Here is an 18,122-nt window from a genome sequence, read left to right as displayed (position 1 = left end):
GCACCTTAGAAATTACTACTTTATTATTCACATATATCTCTTTAATTCTACTTCTCTGTTTTCTTATTTTTATTCTGAGCCAAATTATCCCATAATCACACTGTAATATTAACCGTATAGACTTACAAAGAAAAAACAAACCTTTGCCCTGTGTATTACTAACCTATTTCAAATTACACCCAGTAAAATAAAATTATTAAACAATAACCAAACAATTAAAGCATTCTCTTGAAAACTCATATTTTTATTCAAGACTTTCATAATACTTTGGCTTCTTCTTATGTATTGGGAGCACAAAGGTGATTTGGCTATTTCACAAAGTTTAGAAACAATATTTGAACTAATCCTATACACACTCTAATTTTATGGTACAAAAACTGCATATTATGTGTTTAGTCAGTGTTTTAAACATGTCCCTCATGTTGTATAACCACCCCCATGTTGTACCAACATCAACCCTTTTCCTGTTCTGTAAGATGAGCAGGATGTTTATCAAATTCTTTCATTACTGCTGACTTGCCCCACACTCTGTTCCTGTCTTCACCCTTCACTTACCCTAGAAACCACCAAACCACTTCATCACTTGTCATTTCTAAAAGTCCCAAGGATCCTCCCCTGTTTATTTAGTAGCTCTATTTTTTTTCGAGGATACACAAACATACATTTGTGGGCACAGTATTTTAACACATGCACTCAATGTGAAACCACTGAATTGGGAGAAGTATCATTTCCATATTCTGGAATATCTTTGCCTTAGTGTAAATTCCTTCCTCCATTTCCTATAGTTATTGTAAATGTATAATTAATGCTTATTCTCATAGTTATATTTGCCATACTGTGTCCATACTTCCCTAGGACTATTCCCTATCCTACTGTGATTATTATCCATTTCCTGTCTTTCTCTATCCCCCACACTGCTTCACTTTTCAACTTTTATCCCATTTTCTGCTTCACTGTGATGAAATGTTTAACTTCCAAAATGAAGTAGCATTTAACGTAAAACATAATTTTGCTTTTTATGTTTATCTTTAGTGGCATGGCACCCTTAAGATTCACTTGCATGCCACCGTATGTCAGCATTTTCTTACTTTTTAATGTTGAACTGAATTCTCCAGGCTTTAGCTACTGCTGTTAAAACATGGACACTCATGTATATTTGAAACTCTGCTCTGCTCTTTGGGGTTTACAGTCATAAGTGGAGTTGCTTTATGACATAGAGAAAATCTTTTTTTAAAAATTTAGTAGCAATATTCTGTTTTCTATTGCAAATATTCTACTTCATATTGCTGCCAAAGGTGGAATCCTGTCTTACTACTCTTGGTGAATAATTATTATCTTTTAAAATATAAACAATAAAATTATAAATTCAACACATTGGTTTTCTTAGAGTTAGGATTTGAAGATCCCCTGCTATTAGTAATTCTAAGCACTTTATTATCTCCTATTCATCACATTTTTCTGCCTTTGAAGAAAAATATACCATCATTTTTATATCTTTGAGTCATTCTCTTTGTTCTTGAATGTTGGATATTATTCTTTTATCAGATATGAAATTTTAAAGCTTTACCCAGTACTGCTTTATTGTTTGGTTTTATGTCTCTTGATAGTTTCTCCTAGTCTACAATTAAAATTTCTTTCATCCTGTTTGCCCACATTTGCTCCTGTTGACTGTGTAGTTGACAATATGCCCAGAATACCATTGCTGGTAGACATCATGTAGTTTTTGCCTTATATTTTCCTCTATTGGCTCTTACAATTAAGGTCTGATCCAAACTGACTTAACTGTATATTGTATATTCTAGACACCCAACTTTCATCTCTTTCATCCAACTGTCCTACTCCCCTTTTTTGAGCCTATCCTTTTTCTCACTGATTAGTCATAATTTCGTTGTTGGATTTCTAACAAATAATTTATTTGCCCGCCCCCACATGTATGGGTTTACTCATCTAATATGTACAGCCCATTGGTCTGGATATGCAAGAGTCAAAACACTACTATGGTTCCTATCACATAATAAGAACTTTACAAACTAGAACTCGTGACTTTTTTCAATTGTTTTCATCTCATTTCCGTAGGTATTAAGATTGTTTTGAAATCACACTTGAACTTCACAGCAATCATTCTCTATTGCAAATAGGTCACAAAAAATTTAATAGGGATCACATTGAAGCCAGAGATTCATTTTATCGTATTGAAATCATAAGAATATCACATTTAATAATAAAATAAAAAATATTTCTATGTACCTGTACTTTATTCTATTTTCTTCATCAATCACTGGTACTTTTTCCTTGTATATATCATTTATCACTTTAGTTAATTCATTAACATTTAATGGGTTTGATGGTATTACAAGTGAAATTGCTTATGTAGTTTTATTTTCAATTAATTTCATTTTTATTGTATAACATTTAACAATGTTTTCCTGTGTTGCATATATGTTTCTGTTTTGTTAACATTTGCGCTAACTCCACTAGATAGTTCTTGCTTTTAGCAAACTTTGGCATTTTATGCATACAAAGTCATACAATATGCCAAAGGAGTAATCTCCCTTCTCTCTTTCTACTTTTAAATTTCTAAAAAAAATTTTCCTGCTTTTTTTAGAAATGGGCATTGTAGCTTTCTACCAATAACACAGGAAAAGCTTTAAGTTTTTACAATGTAGTAGAGAATCACTTGGACATCTTTATGTATGATCCTTGTTATTTTGAGATTCTTTATTAAGTGATTTAATCATATATGTATGAAAGTTTTCATAAATGTATGTCTATGCACCATGTGTGTGCTTAATACCCACAGATGCTGGCAGAGGCATAAGATCTCGTGGACTAAAGTTACCAATGACAGTTACTCTCTTTGTCATCATTTAAATATATGTCTCTTTTACTGAGAATAGACTTTCATACAGCACATCCAATTATAGTTTTCTTTTCCTCTATTCTTCCCTGTTCTTCCTACCTTCTTCTATGGATTCACTCCCTTTCCATCTCTCCTTAGGAAAAGATGTATACCAATTTGCCATGTAGTCATGGGAAAATAAATGAAATTTATATGACCTAGACTAGTTTCTAAGTAGCACAAATTACTAGAAGCCACTTAAATACTGATTTCTTAGTCCTATGCTGACTTGAGTTTGGCTGTCCACAAAGTAAAACAATCTGGCTCTGAATCCATGTGCAACTGAGTGCTGAGCTCTTTGCTTTCCTCATTTCTGGAATGAGGACCAACAAGGGATGTTTTAGGGCCCACAACAAAGATAAGTATAATAAAACCCTTCAGAGGTCAGCTTCTGTCACTGGAAGTGGCCTAAATCAGACTCCAGTTTGTAGTCTAAAATCTAACATTCCTCTAGTCCATTCTGTGCTATGGTTTTTATCACTGTCTCTCTTCATGCCTTCTCTTTTCTATGGTTATTTAATTCCTGTTTTAGTTTTCCGACTCCTAAAAGAATAGATAAGGCGATAAACAAAGAATAGAAGACAGGGCACTAGGAAAAGAAGTGTGAAGGAAAGAAGAAAGCATGCTGTATTATAAAAATTAAACACTGCTTCTTTGTGTACCTATTATTAATTCATATTTATTATTTTGTTTATAGGCTGAGGAGTCAATTTAACTGACTTAAACCATCACAATGATTTGTTTCCATTAATTTATTAAAGGAACATATTTTTAATCTTTATTAATTCAGTCCATAGGTAGTCACTGAAAATTTTCACCTTATTTTATAGCTAATTTGACTTTTTTGTTTAATATGAATGAAGAAAACTTTTGTGTGTTTTTATCCTGTGTTTACCTAGTTCTCTATGGACAATTTTGATGAGAAAGCATTTTATTAAGTGTGGTATAAATAAGCTCTGTACACTATGCTGTGTAATCTGAGAGCTTCCTCATATATCTTCCTGACTCCCAGACTTCTCTGCCAAATTGCGTTTACTCTGCCCTCTAACACAGTTATGAGAGAAGCCCAAAACTTGTAGTCCTACAAAGGAACAGCAAAGAGTCCACATGGCTTTTTGTTCCTACTTGTGTCTTCACTGGTTTGAATGATCAGAATAAATTGCCATGTTCTCTGTTCTCTACGGCTTAAATAAACCTGAGCCTTCCTCTGTCTAATTTAAAGCATTCATGAAAAAAGTGATTAAAAATTTGTTCATTGACAGCATAGAATAGTAAACATGGAAGCACACATATTTTCTTAAATTATAGGAGTTATCACAAATAATATGTCACAATATTCAAGGTAGGGCAATGAGAAATTTGGCCCTACACTAGTTCTAAAACAATGCTAGACCACTAAATTATCCATCAGAGAAAATAGAGATGCATCTATATGAAAGAATATATTTAGTAGATGTACTTTCTCTTTTAGCTCTTAAACAACATGTTATAATATTTTGTTCATCTTAGTCATATTGTGTCTCCTCAAATGGGGCCCTTATGATACTTGCCTGTACAATCACTCTATCTTCCAACATATACCTACGTAAAACATAATTTTTATTTTTCCTTGACTGTATCTTCCTGAAGTATTAAAATTCCAAAAGCACTGTTTGAAATGTGCTTATATTTACTCTCTATTATTTAATACTAGCAACAAAGAGAATACAAGGAACACAGAGTGCACAGTGCTAAGAGTTTGAGCCTTGAGGTTAGACATTTTACCTTTGACTTTAAAAAGAAGGCTTCTATCCACATCCATTTAGAAGCACTTTTTCCCAATTGACCAAGTTTCTTCTTCATTCTCTAGTTGAGTTATACTTCAAGAAGAAAATAAAAGCAAAGACATGGGGCAAGACTGCAAATATATATATATATATATATATATATATATATATATATATATATATATATATACACAAAAACATATACATGCACTATATACACACATGGATATTTCTACATAGTATAAGAATAGATATTTGCTATGACTAAATATTACATATTTTATATACCTATGTTAAAAATACCATACCCACCATGGATATAGTAATATGAGCCAATTTAAAAAAAAATTTTAAGTAGTCTACTACACACTAGATTAAATTTGAAATTAAGTAAGTTTAAGAATATAGCTAATAAAGAACTCAATCAGCCATCCCTCCAATATGTTAATATTTATATGAAAAGAAAATCTTGAATGAGACAAGGTAGAAGGCTGTTGCCTTTGTCTTGAAATTTTCATTCCAAGAGGAACAACATTTTGGCCATTATGACATCCTGTGGACTTGCTTCTTACATGCTCCTACCTCAGCATTTGATCATCCAAGAACTCAATGAAATTTCTGTCATCCTTTCAAGACCTCATTGACTTCATTGTATTTTGTTCTGCTTAAAAAAATTTTTTCAAGAGTTTCTTCAATTCTTTATTAAGAGTTAACAGCCTAACAACATTTTGAAAAAGTTATATTGAAATCTACTAGTTTAGAAGCTACACATACACCCAAACAGATACATGTGCACAAAACACAATAAACACACACACACACACACACACACACCTCTATTAAACACCAAAGCTATTTAAAAAAGTGCCCAAAAATGCATCGCTCACTTTGGAGTTTCTGTCCAGGATGTTTCTATCAACTCTAAATATTACACACTATTGACAAAGCTTTTGATTACTCTCCAGAACATAATAGTAAGACCCATTCCCTGAAGACACACATACCTGAGTAATAGACCATGGAGAACACAAACTTGGTCTGACCTGCAAGCTTCATCCTTGCTGGCAGACATTCACAATCCTGCAAGGAGCTATGCATGCTGCAAGATAAAAAAAACTGATTGTCAGTGTTACCCTGCTGTGACCCCAGATTCAACACACAAGCCAGTTTCCTCATCCTAAAATATAATTCCCTGTTCTTTTCAGTTCATAAGATCCCAAGACACCATGCCGTCTTTCCTTCTCCTTCCGGGATTTTCACATTTCCACCTTCTGCATGCATAGTTAAATTACTGTGGAGCATCCAAAGCCTCATCATTTACAACATTTCTATGTCTCACATTTATTGACCTAAAAATGTTTGTTATGTGCTATCTATTGAGTAATAAATAATTATTTTTGTTTCTTGTTTTCACCAGAAAATCTTACTGACAATAGACTTTAAACAATAAAAAATATATACCAATCTCAAATAAACCTCCATAGTAACTAAGGGCATTGTTAGTATCTACAAGACTGGCTAATGAACAAACCATGTCATAGTCTGACCTTTAATCATACAATGTTCCTGGAGAAGAAAAAAGAATGAGTCTTTATTAGAGACTGATTTAAATTAGGTTTTAATTAAATTTACAAAGGAGAGTATGTAATGAAGTAGAATTGAGTGTGTTATATAAATTGCATCTTCTTCAAGTATGAATTGCTTGTCCTTTTTAGAGATCAATACTGTCACTTACATTTATTCTTCACCCATTACACTTAATTAGAAAGTTCACGTCTGATAGAGTCAAAAGTATGCAGGAAGTCACACAGTGATCCTGTGGTCTTCATTGTGATGATGGTGGTCCTATTCCTTTGTGAGGAGCAGGTGTGTGCATTAGGAAACAGCTAGCATTCTAATTTTCTCTAATCGACTTGTTGGCATTGTTGATGAAGAAAACAGAAAAGATGGAAGATCATGGTATCTGGACCCCGACAAGCACTTGGCACCAATGGGATCATGAAGTAAAGCACATAATCTCTAATGAATAAGAGACTCTGGGATGTCAATCAGGCACAAGACATTGACATTTAATTTCCAGAAAATATTAATTCACAATGATGAAGTTCTCCACAGTGGCTTTTACTACCAAGAACAGCTTCTTAGTTTATCTCTGAGTCCCAGAAAGCAGCATTCATCTCTATCCTACAGACAAGATTTAACACAGGCTCTTAGAATAATGAGTCTCCCATGTCTCTTGGGAAGAACACCAAGATTTTTCCGATAACCAATTCCTTGTCTTTACAACCCTATGATCAATAAATGCACATTTAACGCCCTCTTTCATGATACTCAAGAAATAACGGGCAAAGTCATCAATTTGTGCATGCTGAGAGTCATTAAGTATTTCTTCGGCTTCCTTAATTCCAAATCGAATTTTTGTAAAAGACAGGGTGACCAGTCAAATATTAAAAATAGTATGTGTTCGGTACTGTGGAATATGTGGACTCACACATAATATACATAACCAAAAATAATTCCCAAGGAAGTCGACCAAGATCCAAATCCCTCTTGCACGATTAAATCACATTAAATCCAAATGAGAAAACTGCCACACTTTATTTGCAGAGACAATTGATACATTTGTCAGGCCTATGTCTCTGCAACATTCCTTCAAATACCAAAAACTAAATTTATTGTTATAATTGTCATTAAGCATATTCCTGAACAATGGGGTCTGGCCGTAATTAATGATTAATTCATTTGGAATTTATTATGATAATAGTAAATGTGTTTAATTCATTTGATGCTTCCATAGTAGCAGTGATTCTCAGCAATTCTTTTGTAATTTACTGATTTAAAACATTAAAAGCTCTGAGCATGTGCAGGAAAATAGTTCCACATTGCCCTCTAGTGGCGCACTGATAAAAAACAATTTCTTGTAACTTGGAGAGAACACTCTGATTTATCTTGAGCTCAAGACACACTCAAACCATATTCCTCTGTCTACATACAATATATATATATTACTAAAACATCCCTCATTCCCTATAAGTTCGCCAATAAACGATTGACAAGTTTATCTTCCTTGTGCAGGAACATTCAATATTGGATCAAGCTTAATGCAGAGGGGGTAAAGCCTATTGTTCCTAAGTCGGTCCAGAATGTAGACAAAGGCAAATAAATGGTGTAGGATAGAGAGCCCCAAAGCTGGATCTCAGAGGGCAGATTGTGCTGTCAGCCTGAAGCCAAAAGAAAACACAAGACTCCTTTTTACTGGCATGCTCCAAGTGACCCAATTGTCCTCTAGTCAACTTACTCCTCTTGGATTCATAGTCCCTTCCAGTATCTGGCAGGCCAATGCTTGTTGACAAAACCTTGATATAAAGGACATATGTGTCAGGAGGAAATAGAGGATCAGGTATTTAGGAAAAAAATCATTCAGAGACTGCCTCACCAGGGGATCCATCCCATATGCAGACACCAAACCCAAGCACTATTGCTGATGCCAAGAAGTACTTACTGGCAGGAGCCAAATATGATGCCTCCTCAGGGACTCTGTCATCATAGAGGTACAGTTGAGGATGCTTGCATCTAACCATCAGACTGAACACGGGAAACCCAATAAAAGAGCTAGAGAAAGGACTGAAGGAGCAGAAAGGGTCTGCAACCCCATGGACAGAAACAGCATTATCAACCAACCTCAAGAACTCCTGGGGACTAAAACACCAACAAAAGAGCACACATGGAGAGACCCATGGCTCCAGTTGCCTATGTAGCAGAGGACAACATTGTCTGTCATCAATGGAAGAAGAGGCTTTTGGCCCAGTGAAGGTGCATTTTCCCAGTGTAGGGGAATTCCAAGGCACTAAGTTGGAGAGGGTTTTTGGGAGGGGGAGCACCTTCAAGTGGAGGGGAAGGAGTTATGGAAGTGGGATAATATTTGAAATGTAAATACAGAGAATATCCAATAAAATATTTTAAAAGCTCTAGAAATCCTAAAGGACTTAAAGTTACATTCAATCTCCAGAGTTTAGTAGATCTAGATTCATGGGAATCTCTTTTGCCAGTAGGAGTTCACTTAAATATCCTACAAATATTTAAATGGTTACTATTTTCACACAAAGGTCTAGACTTCCAGAAAGTTCCACAAAGCCTACTACCTTCTTTGGACTAATGGCATCGTCAAACTGAAGAATTGTTTAACTCTCAGCTCCTAAGAATTTTCTACCCTCCGATCATTCATTCAGTAACTGAGCTTGGCCTACTCTCCATTTCTCACTCTAATTAGACAATAGAAAACTATTCCAAAGCATTTTCAGGCAAACAAATAGCTCCAGATCTTGTGCATGTGAATATAAAAATCCAGCTCTCATATTCACACCCATGATACATAGCAAAATAAATGCAAATGTAGAGGTGTATGAGGTTGAGCTAAATTAAACCATTAACTTAAAATGCCATTTCATGTTGCATCAGGTAATCCCATATATAAACATTTATTTTTCAAAGTATAGATTAATCTGTCTGTCTGAAACAAGGGATTAGATCTAGTATGCCCTGCCATAATTAGTATCCTCTAGCAGAGGAGAGAAGTGGTTCCCTACCTTATCTAAGTGTGTTTTCCACGTTCCCCATGTTTCCTTGAAATATTTTTACTTTCTTTTTTTGTTCTTGTTTTTATTAGATACTCTGTATATACATTTAATGATAGCCCTTTCCCCTACCCCACTGACATCCCTCCTCCCTACTCCATTTGCCTACACAAAGGTGCAGATATTTCTAATCATCCTTTCCACCCCATTGCCTTGGCATTTCTTTACATTGGGAAAACATGCTGTCCCTGAACCAAAGGCCTCTTCTCACATTGATGCCAGACATTGGTATCTTCAGCTACATATGCAACTGGATCAATAGGTCTCTCAATGTGTGCATAAAGGTTGGTGCTTTAGTCCATGGGAGTTTTGAAGGGTTTGGTTGCAACCCCTTTCAGCTCCTTGAGTCCTTTCATTAGCACCATCACTGGGATCCCTGTGTTAGCTGCAAGCATGCTCAGCTGTATCTGTATAACTCTGACAGAGTCCCTGAGGAGGCATCCATATCTGGTTCCTGCCAGTAAGTAATTCTTGGCATCAGCAATAGTGCTTAGATTTGATGGCTGCATATGTGGTGGATCCCTGAGTGAGGTGGCTTCTGAATGATCTTTTCATCAATTCCTGTTCCTCTATTTGACCTTGCATTTCCTCTCATGTGTGTTTTGTTCTCCCTTCTAAGAGGAACTGAGGCATCTCCATTTTAGCTTTTTTTCTTTTTGAGTTTCATAATGTCTGTGAATTGTTTCTTGGGTATTCAGTGCTTTCTGGGGCTAGTATGCACTTATCAGTGAGTGTATACCATGTGTGTTCTTTTGTGACTGGGTTACCTCACTTGGGATCATAGTTGCTAATTACAAGCATTTGCTTAAGAATTTCATGAAGTCATAGATTCTAATAGCTGAGTAGTACTCCACTGTGTAAATGTAGCACGATTTTCGTATTCATTCCTCCGTTGAAGGACATCTGGGTTCTTTCCAGGTTCTAGATATTATAAATATGGGAGCTATAAACATGGTGGAACATTTGTCCTTGTTAAATGTTGGAGCAATTGTGAAAAAAAAAAAAAAACAGAAAAAAAAGTATGGTATTGGTACAGAGACAGTCAGGTAGATCAATAGAACAGCATTAAAGAGGCAGAAATGAACCCACACACCTATGGTCACTTTATCTTTGACAAAGGAGCTAAAATCATTCAATGGAAAAAGGACAGCCTCTTCAACAAGGGGTATAGTTTCAACTGGCAGTCAGTATGAATAAGAATGCAAACCGATCCTTTCTTATCTCCTTGTACAAAGCTCAAGTCCAAGTGGATCAAAGACCTCTACATAAAACCAGGTACACTGCAACTATTAGAGGAGACAGTGGGGGAGAGTTTAGAACACATATGCACAGGGGAAGATTTCCTGAACAAAACACCAATGGCTTGTGCTCTAAGATCAAGAATTGACAAATGGGACCTCATGAAATTGCAAAGCTTCCGTAAGGCTAAGGACACTGACAAGAAGACAAAATGGCAGACAACAAATTGGGAAAGGATCTTTACCAATCCTTTATTATCTAAGTTATTATCTAATATAGACAAAGAACTCAGGAAGTTAGACTCTAGAGAATCAAATGATCCTATTAAAAATGGGGTACAGAGCTAAAGAAAGAATTCTCAACTGAGGAATACCAAATGACTGAAAAGTACCTAAAGAAATGCTCAACATCCCTAGTCATCAGGGAAATGCAAATCAAAACAATTCTGAGATTTCACCTCACACTACTCAGAATGGCTAAGATAAAAAACTCAGGTGATAGCAGATGCTGGCGAGGATGTGGAGAAAGAGGAACTATCCTTCACTGTTGGTGGGGTTGTAAGCTGGTACAGCCACTCTAAAATCAGTCTGGTCACTCCTCAGAATATGGAATACTGCTCTACCTGAGGACCCAGCTATAACACTCTGGGGCATACCTAAAGATACCTAAAGATAATTTTACTTTCATGATCACTTTATTTCTAAAGGACATCTTCCACAAGCCCTACTTCAGAGTAAATATCTACTGAAAACCCTTCTCATGTGACCTGATCCTTCATGGACATTACTGTGCTGAAATCATAAATGATAGTCAGAAAGCATATTGCATGTTTTATTGCTTAAATTTATGTAGTATTTCTCTTTCTTCTCCTATTCAGAATTAACTTAATAGGATAATAAGAGAGGTTCATGTTTTTCAACCCATCTTGATTCTCAAAGAACACCTGACATTTGATTATTGATTAAACAATAAAATAAATCAAATTTACTTCCTTATAAGTAAACTAAAATGACAACACATGCACACACACACACACACACACACACACACACACACACACACACACAAACACACACATTTTTTATTTCAAGCAGAAGCAATTCATTCCGTGGAGGTCAAAGTTCTGCACGAGATATGACCCTGATTCACTCTTCTTGCTATAATATAACTTTGGGGACACTGTTATTTTGAATTTCACCATCTTTAACATATGCCTTAAAATTGTATTCAAACTTAATGAAGATCTAATACATTTTCAACAATCATCACTAAATATGAATTCACTCATTGTAAGGCCTCCTCATAGTTGTATAAATATTTTGGCACAGAAATAAAACATGACATGTGTAGTTCCATGTGTTTTAACTGGCTTCAGCATGTTTCTCTGTTCTGTTTGCTGTGCTCTGGCAGCTAGAGGCTAGCCCCCAGTGGAGATCCTTTACAGGTCACTAACAATTTCTGTGAGAAATACTTAGTGCATGGTGGTTTTTCTTGGTTTTATCTGGGAAGTGACGAATACCCAATGCCTAGATTAACTCGTTGAGACTGTGGATTGGGAATGTTCCATTTTGCTCATTCAGTTTTTCTTGCAGGAAGGTTTAAAGATATCCTCATTCTTTTGCTCATTATCAGACAATGTTTAGTTATGAAACATTGTGATTAAAGCTAATTTCCTTATCAGTTTTCAAGATAGTAATGTGATTACCTATGAATTTCAGAACTGAACAACTTTAATTCTTTAAAACCTGTCTGCAAAATAGTACATTCATACACACACACACACACACACACACACACACACACACACACACACACATTCTGGGTATTAATATACTGAAGCTCAGGTTATAACTGTCTTTGTGATCATCAGAATATTCTATACAATACTTCCTGTATCTGTTAACAAAAGATCTTCATTGTCATTGGCTGGCTTCTTCCTCTCTAGTTTGTCAGGATGATTAAAACTCAATTGTCATGTTTCCATCTTAAAACTTAAAATTACAAATTCTATAAAAGCCCTTCCCAGTTATATAGTTTTAGAACTGCAGCCTACACACCAGGGTTGCTTCATATTATCAATCAGTGCTTCTCAACTTCTTGAGTAAATAGATCCTGACCACAGATAAAAACACCCTTTTAAAAATGTTGAGACTTTTTTGTAATTCAAGTTTAAGATCGGGAGACTTTAACCATTCTGTTTTAAGTCTATGTGACCCGCCATCTCTACCAAGACTCTTGCCTCAAGGACACAGTAGATGTAAAATTGTAACTCTTGGATTTGTACATTGTTTTATTTATATCTTGTTTGCCCCATAATGACAACGACAAAAGGTCCTACATCATAAAAATCACTCAGTTGTTTCTTGCATATAGACCACCATGGAGATCCATTGGTTCTTGTATCATTATATAATCAGAGCATGAAGCAGTTACAAAATAAAATCCCTCCTGTCACTTAGCTTTACTTCATTGACTTTATTACTCTGAGGCCAGCTGACTCGTCACAGTTGGCTCTAGTCATTTTGGATGTCTAAATCTCATTTTCTATCAGTTCTGATGGTTAACAAAGCAATATGCAATGTTTAGAAATGAATAACAGTTTGACTATCCTCTTCCACTGTATTTATAACTAACTTTAACTAGATAATCCTTTAGTTATATTTTCTTATCTAAAATAACACAGACATTACTATAATTCTGTTTCATAAGGTATTTCTATAATAAGAATTGATAATCATCTAATTTTGTTTGTAATGAATCATATATCACTTTTTCCTGCATTCTTCAATTACATAAAGAAGACACCATGTGCTCCTCTGTGTTTATTCTGTTTCTGTGTGTTTTTCTTCTTTAAGGAATCCACTTAGTGTATTTGAGTTTTGCACTGACCAACTTTATATTGAATTCCTTCTTCTACATAACTTTTATTCCCATTTTCCACTTTTCCCATTGATTTTGTTCATTGAATCACTGTTGGTTTCTGCCACATTTATTCCTTTTTCTACATCTGTGAACTAGAAACTTTGATTTCAGCCCAAATCCAGTTATATTTTCGTTATGTTGCTAGGATTAATACCATGAAAAAATATATCAAGAGGGAAGGTTTATTTCAATATGTACTTTTGGTCATAGTCCATCACTGAGGAAAGTCAGGGTATAAACTGAAGCATGAACCATGAATGAATGCTGTTTGCTAGCTGGTTCCCGGGTTCTTGCTCAGCTCTCTCTCTCATACAGCCCAGTTTCACTTGCCTCCCAGCATAGCCTAGTTACCCTCCAGTGTGGTTCCTCCCATAGCAATACCCTTTAAAGGCAGTCCCTCACAGACATAATTACAGGACAATTCAACACGGCCAATTCTTCAGTTGAGATTCTCTCTTTTCAGGAGCCTTAAGGTTGTGTCAATTTGATGGAATTTAAGTATAATTGGTCCTGTCCTGGAGTTGATCTCTTACGGGTCAGTTCCAAGTATCAGTATTTATTCTTTACTCTAATATGTTCGGCCTTCTTCAGTACCTGGGAGTTCCTTAGGATAGTCCTTATTTCTAGTCTGATGCCCACTTTTGATTTAACTTACACAGATATGGCTGGCACATGGGGCCTTGAGCAATCTGCTGGGGGGAAAAAAAGGTGTATTTTAGAGTTTGCGAACAATCATCACCCACATCGTACAGAGTGGCTAATTCTCTTGGTTTTCTACCCTCTTATGCATTTACTGCTCAAGTGAAGATTCAGGAAGATCGAAAGCCTCTCTCCATTAGAGCTGGTTGTTCCCAGAATCCAACACAATAATTTTCAAACATCAATTTATTTAAAAGATTATATTAAATTTGTTTTCAGGAAATGTTCACTGTGAGCATTTCAGTTCAATAATTCACATGTCCATCTTGTTTCTATTTTCCTCTAGAGTCGAGTTCTCATTATGTAATCTCCTTAAAAGCTTTCAACAATGCTGGCGAAGGGGTCCCTCTCTATGAAAGTGCCACCACCCGTTCCATGACAGGTATGTACCTGGTATCAATCCTTTTGTGACAAGGTAGTCAGTACTTGAATTATAGTGAGAAGGAGGAAAAATAAAACAAGATACAAAAATTATTACAAATGAATACAAAAAATTATCACAAATATATGCATGCATATGTGTATTCAATATTATTTTAATCATTTGGTTTCCAAATGAATTAGAAGGATTCATTCTACACATTGGTATGTGGACTTATAAAATTCAGCTCTTTTCTTTCTAATCGTCTTAGAAGCTTCATAGTTTGGTGCTCTGATGTGATTCTTTATTCTGCTAACCAGTGTGTCATTTGACATGGCCCTTTGAGTGGAAGATATGCGATTTATGATGCTAAATGTTCAATTGGCACTCATTTCTCTCAATGCAATCTTTGAGATAAGTGACAAGGATAAGCAGACATCTTGAAGTTGATTAAATTAGGCTAAATAACAAATATGAGTCGTGGATTGGGCTATAGGCAACCTGGCAAGTGATTGCAAAGAGACTGGCTGATTCCAAAGCCATTTGCCTCAAGAATAACTATAGAAGTTTAACTTGTTTGGCAGCAAACAAGACCAATATGGTAGAGGACCATGAGACACTGTTAAGATGGTCAGAACTAAGTCAAAGGCAATGGCCGGTTGTCAATAATACTGGGTTTATTTAAAAATGGAATATGTACCACATTTGTGGAAACCCAAAAAAATCAGATCACCATTTTGCTATTAACAATATTGTTCCCAAGGTCTTGTCTGAAACCTGGTCCAAAAAATGTTTATGTCTTCAATTAATATTTTGTACCCATACCTTTCACAAACCCCCATCCTTCATGCTACATTTGATTGGTCATAAATTTTCACTTTAAACAGAATAAAGTATTTACATGGTCAAGCTCCAAATTTTATACTAAACATCAAAAAGCAAACAGTTACTGGAGTATGAATTCTAGATGAGGATGCATAAATGGCAGAAGAATAAATATTAGAATTCTCTTCCTTTTCTTACTGCCTGGGTTTACATAAATTTATATTTGTTTTACAAGGTCACAAGTGCCATTCATAGTGAATCCTGAGAACTTTTTGTTAATACCCCTTTCTCACAGATTATATGAAAAAATCACGGTACTCGGGCTATGCCTGGGATTTCCCTGGTTGGCCTTACGCATGTCCTTTACCTCCTGGTCCTGATAAAAACACTAAGCAGTTTCCTATTGTCAAGGTGACATTTAGCTATAATCAGATAACAAAAACCCATCAAAATAAGTCTTTCAAAGATTTTCCATTATTAATAAGAAAATTAAGTCCCACAAATAGGGACTACCGATATATAGGAATGAAAGTTAATTTTTCGATAGGACATAACTGTAGTGAAGGGGACAGAGTTTAGATAAACGGAAAGTAAGCTGTGCAGAAGGAAGCATCTGAGGTGTTTACATCTTTCCTGTGGCATTTGCTGTCATTTTTAAATTCTTAGCATATGGCATGCCACAGTGTTTTCTCAAACACCAGTGATCCATAACACAGGTTTTATTTTCATGTTATAATTCATATTCTAATGGAGCTGAGAAATGAAATGATACCGAAGTTGGAAATTGTGGAAGGAAATATCTTATTAAAGAAAAGCCAGTAATGGGCTGTAAAGGGATGTTTGAAGCAGCCATTTCACAGTAAAAAATAAACCTTTACCTTGATGTAGGATTATTTTTATGCTTCTGCACTGCATGTGGAATAAAGAGCAAACCAGAGGAATAAAAGGCCAAGGCTCTGAGAGACTCTAGTATTTATAAATGTGTCATATTGTCATGTAAAAACCATTCTTTATCTTTGAGTTGTTGCCAAGGATTCCCATGAGAAGTCTTAGAAAAACCCAGCAAAAAGTAGACACAAAATATATCAAAGACAATGAAAGCACTAGGCTAATGTGAGCACCGGGCCCTGGAACATTCTAAATGCTATGGCAATAGCCTCTGGCGAGCTCCATAGACTTTTTGAGACTGGCAATCTCAGTTCAAGCTACTGAATCTTTCACCTTGGCACGTGGATATATATATATATATATATATATCCACAAAGAAGGACTATTCATTATAGGGATGAAAGTCTCTTCTTCAATAGAACATAATAGTAATGAAGGGGTAGAGTTCAGATAAATGGAAGGTAAGCTGTACAGAAGGAAGCTTACTTCAATATATACACATATATGTGCTAACATACACATGTACTTCTTCACATACCTCTAAAATTCAGCAGCATAAAAGGCATCCTAACACAGGAAGAAACATTGAAAAACAGTTTACTAGCAAAAGGATGCTTATATTCAATTACTCAGAGATGTTTTGATAAAAAAGAATACTTGAAGTATATGTAGCATATATTCACACTGCTGCTTGCTGTCTCCTGGAATGCTGTGCTCTACCTTAGATGTAATATCTGCTCTTCTCCTTAGAGTTGGGACTGAGGTCTTAAGGTCAGGGGAAGTTTTGACATTGTCTGCCAGGAAAAGTGAATAAACATTTAAATAACTATGTATTCGATTTAAGTTTGTATCATCCACAGAACATATGGTTATTATATCAAGCAGCATACTTCCAGAAGGATTACCAGGGAAGATAATGAAAATAAGTTGATGTTCCCTAAGAAAAGAAAGAAAACTTGGCCAATGGCAAAAATTTATGGGTCGTAGGTGGTCCACAGATAATTCACAACAGACTCTATTTCTTTGAATACAATAGACTCATTTTGTAATTGGTTCTAAAATACTCAATAAATATTAGCCATGAGTAGTTGTGTTTCCTAAAATCACAAGTACATAAATGGACTATTAGAATTTCCTATCACAGGAACAATTTATGTAATAGCATTATAAATAATGCATAGGAAACACCATGCTTACACTAACTAGTTGCAGCCAAGTAATAATGTAGGTGGTACCCACAATGCAGATAAGTCAAAACTAAGCAGACATTGAACTACTCTTCCTCTATTTATAAAATTCTTCTTAAAAGCCGGGCAAGCATAGAAAGTGTAAGTCTTCCCTTGCTTCAGTGTGGCACATACAGATTTTCCTGAAAATGAAATGGATGGTTCCAATCCTTGTGGGGCCTTCATGTTTCCTATCCTCTCGTCATCGTTTCATCATTTCATCTGACCTTAAAGAGCTCTTCTAGAAAAGAGACATCAAAAGAAAAATAAAATTCTGGGTTCTGTCATTAAATTTTAATCCCAAATTTCACTCCCTCCTCCTCTTTCTCTTCCCCCTTCTCATCCCTTTCCCCGCCTCCTTTCCTCCTCCCATCACCCTTTCCCTTTCTCTCTGCCCCTTCCTCCTTTCCTTTCTTTTTGATCTCCTTTTGGTTTTGTTTTTCAGTTTTTTTTAAAGTATTTTTTTCAAATTATAGTCCACTAACATGTTTGATAATTTATGGGAAATAAGAATGATACATGGGGGCATGCAAATTTGAGATCCAATGGATAGAGGAAGTGATCTACAGAGTAGCCAACAACCACCAAGCTTTGAACTTTGCTATTTAAAAATGAATGAATGAATGAATTGTATAAGCTGTTGTGGATGTTCTTCTACATTTT

At 35.5% G+C, this 18,122-nt stretch overlaps 1 protein-coding gene across 1 annotated transcript in view; it reads left to right on the top strand.

Moving 5' to 3' along the window:
* The window catches only part of DCC (DCC netrin 1 receptor), a gene marked incomplete at both ends in the record, with an annotated part of 1,062,613 nt that overhangs the window by 933,339 nt on the left and 111,152 nt on the right, over positions 1-18,122 (top strand). Inside the window, one exon of the mRNA XM_080920225.1 lies at positions 14,446-14,541. Within this exon, the coding sequence (XP_080776351.1) occupies positions 14,446-14,541 (96 nt within the window). The remainder of the gene's footprint in view (positions 1-14,445; positions 14,542-18,122) is intronic.

This window comes from Micromys minutus (genome assembly GCF_963924665.1).
Source record: "Micromys minutus genome assembly, chromosome: 8".
In the NCBI taxonomy this organism is placed as follows: Eukaryota; Metazoa; Chordata; class Mammalia; order Rodentia; family Muridae; genus Micromys; species Micromys minutus.
This window is presented reverse-complemented; position numbering and strand designations above follow the sequence as displayed.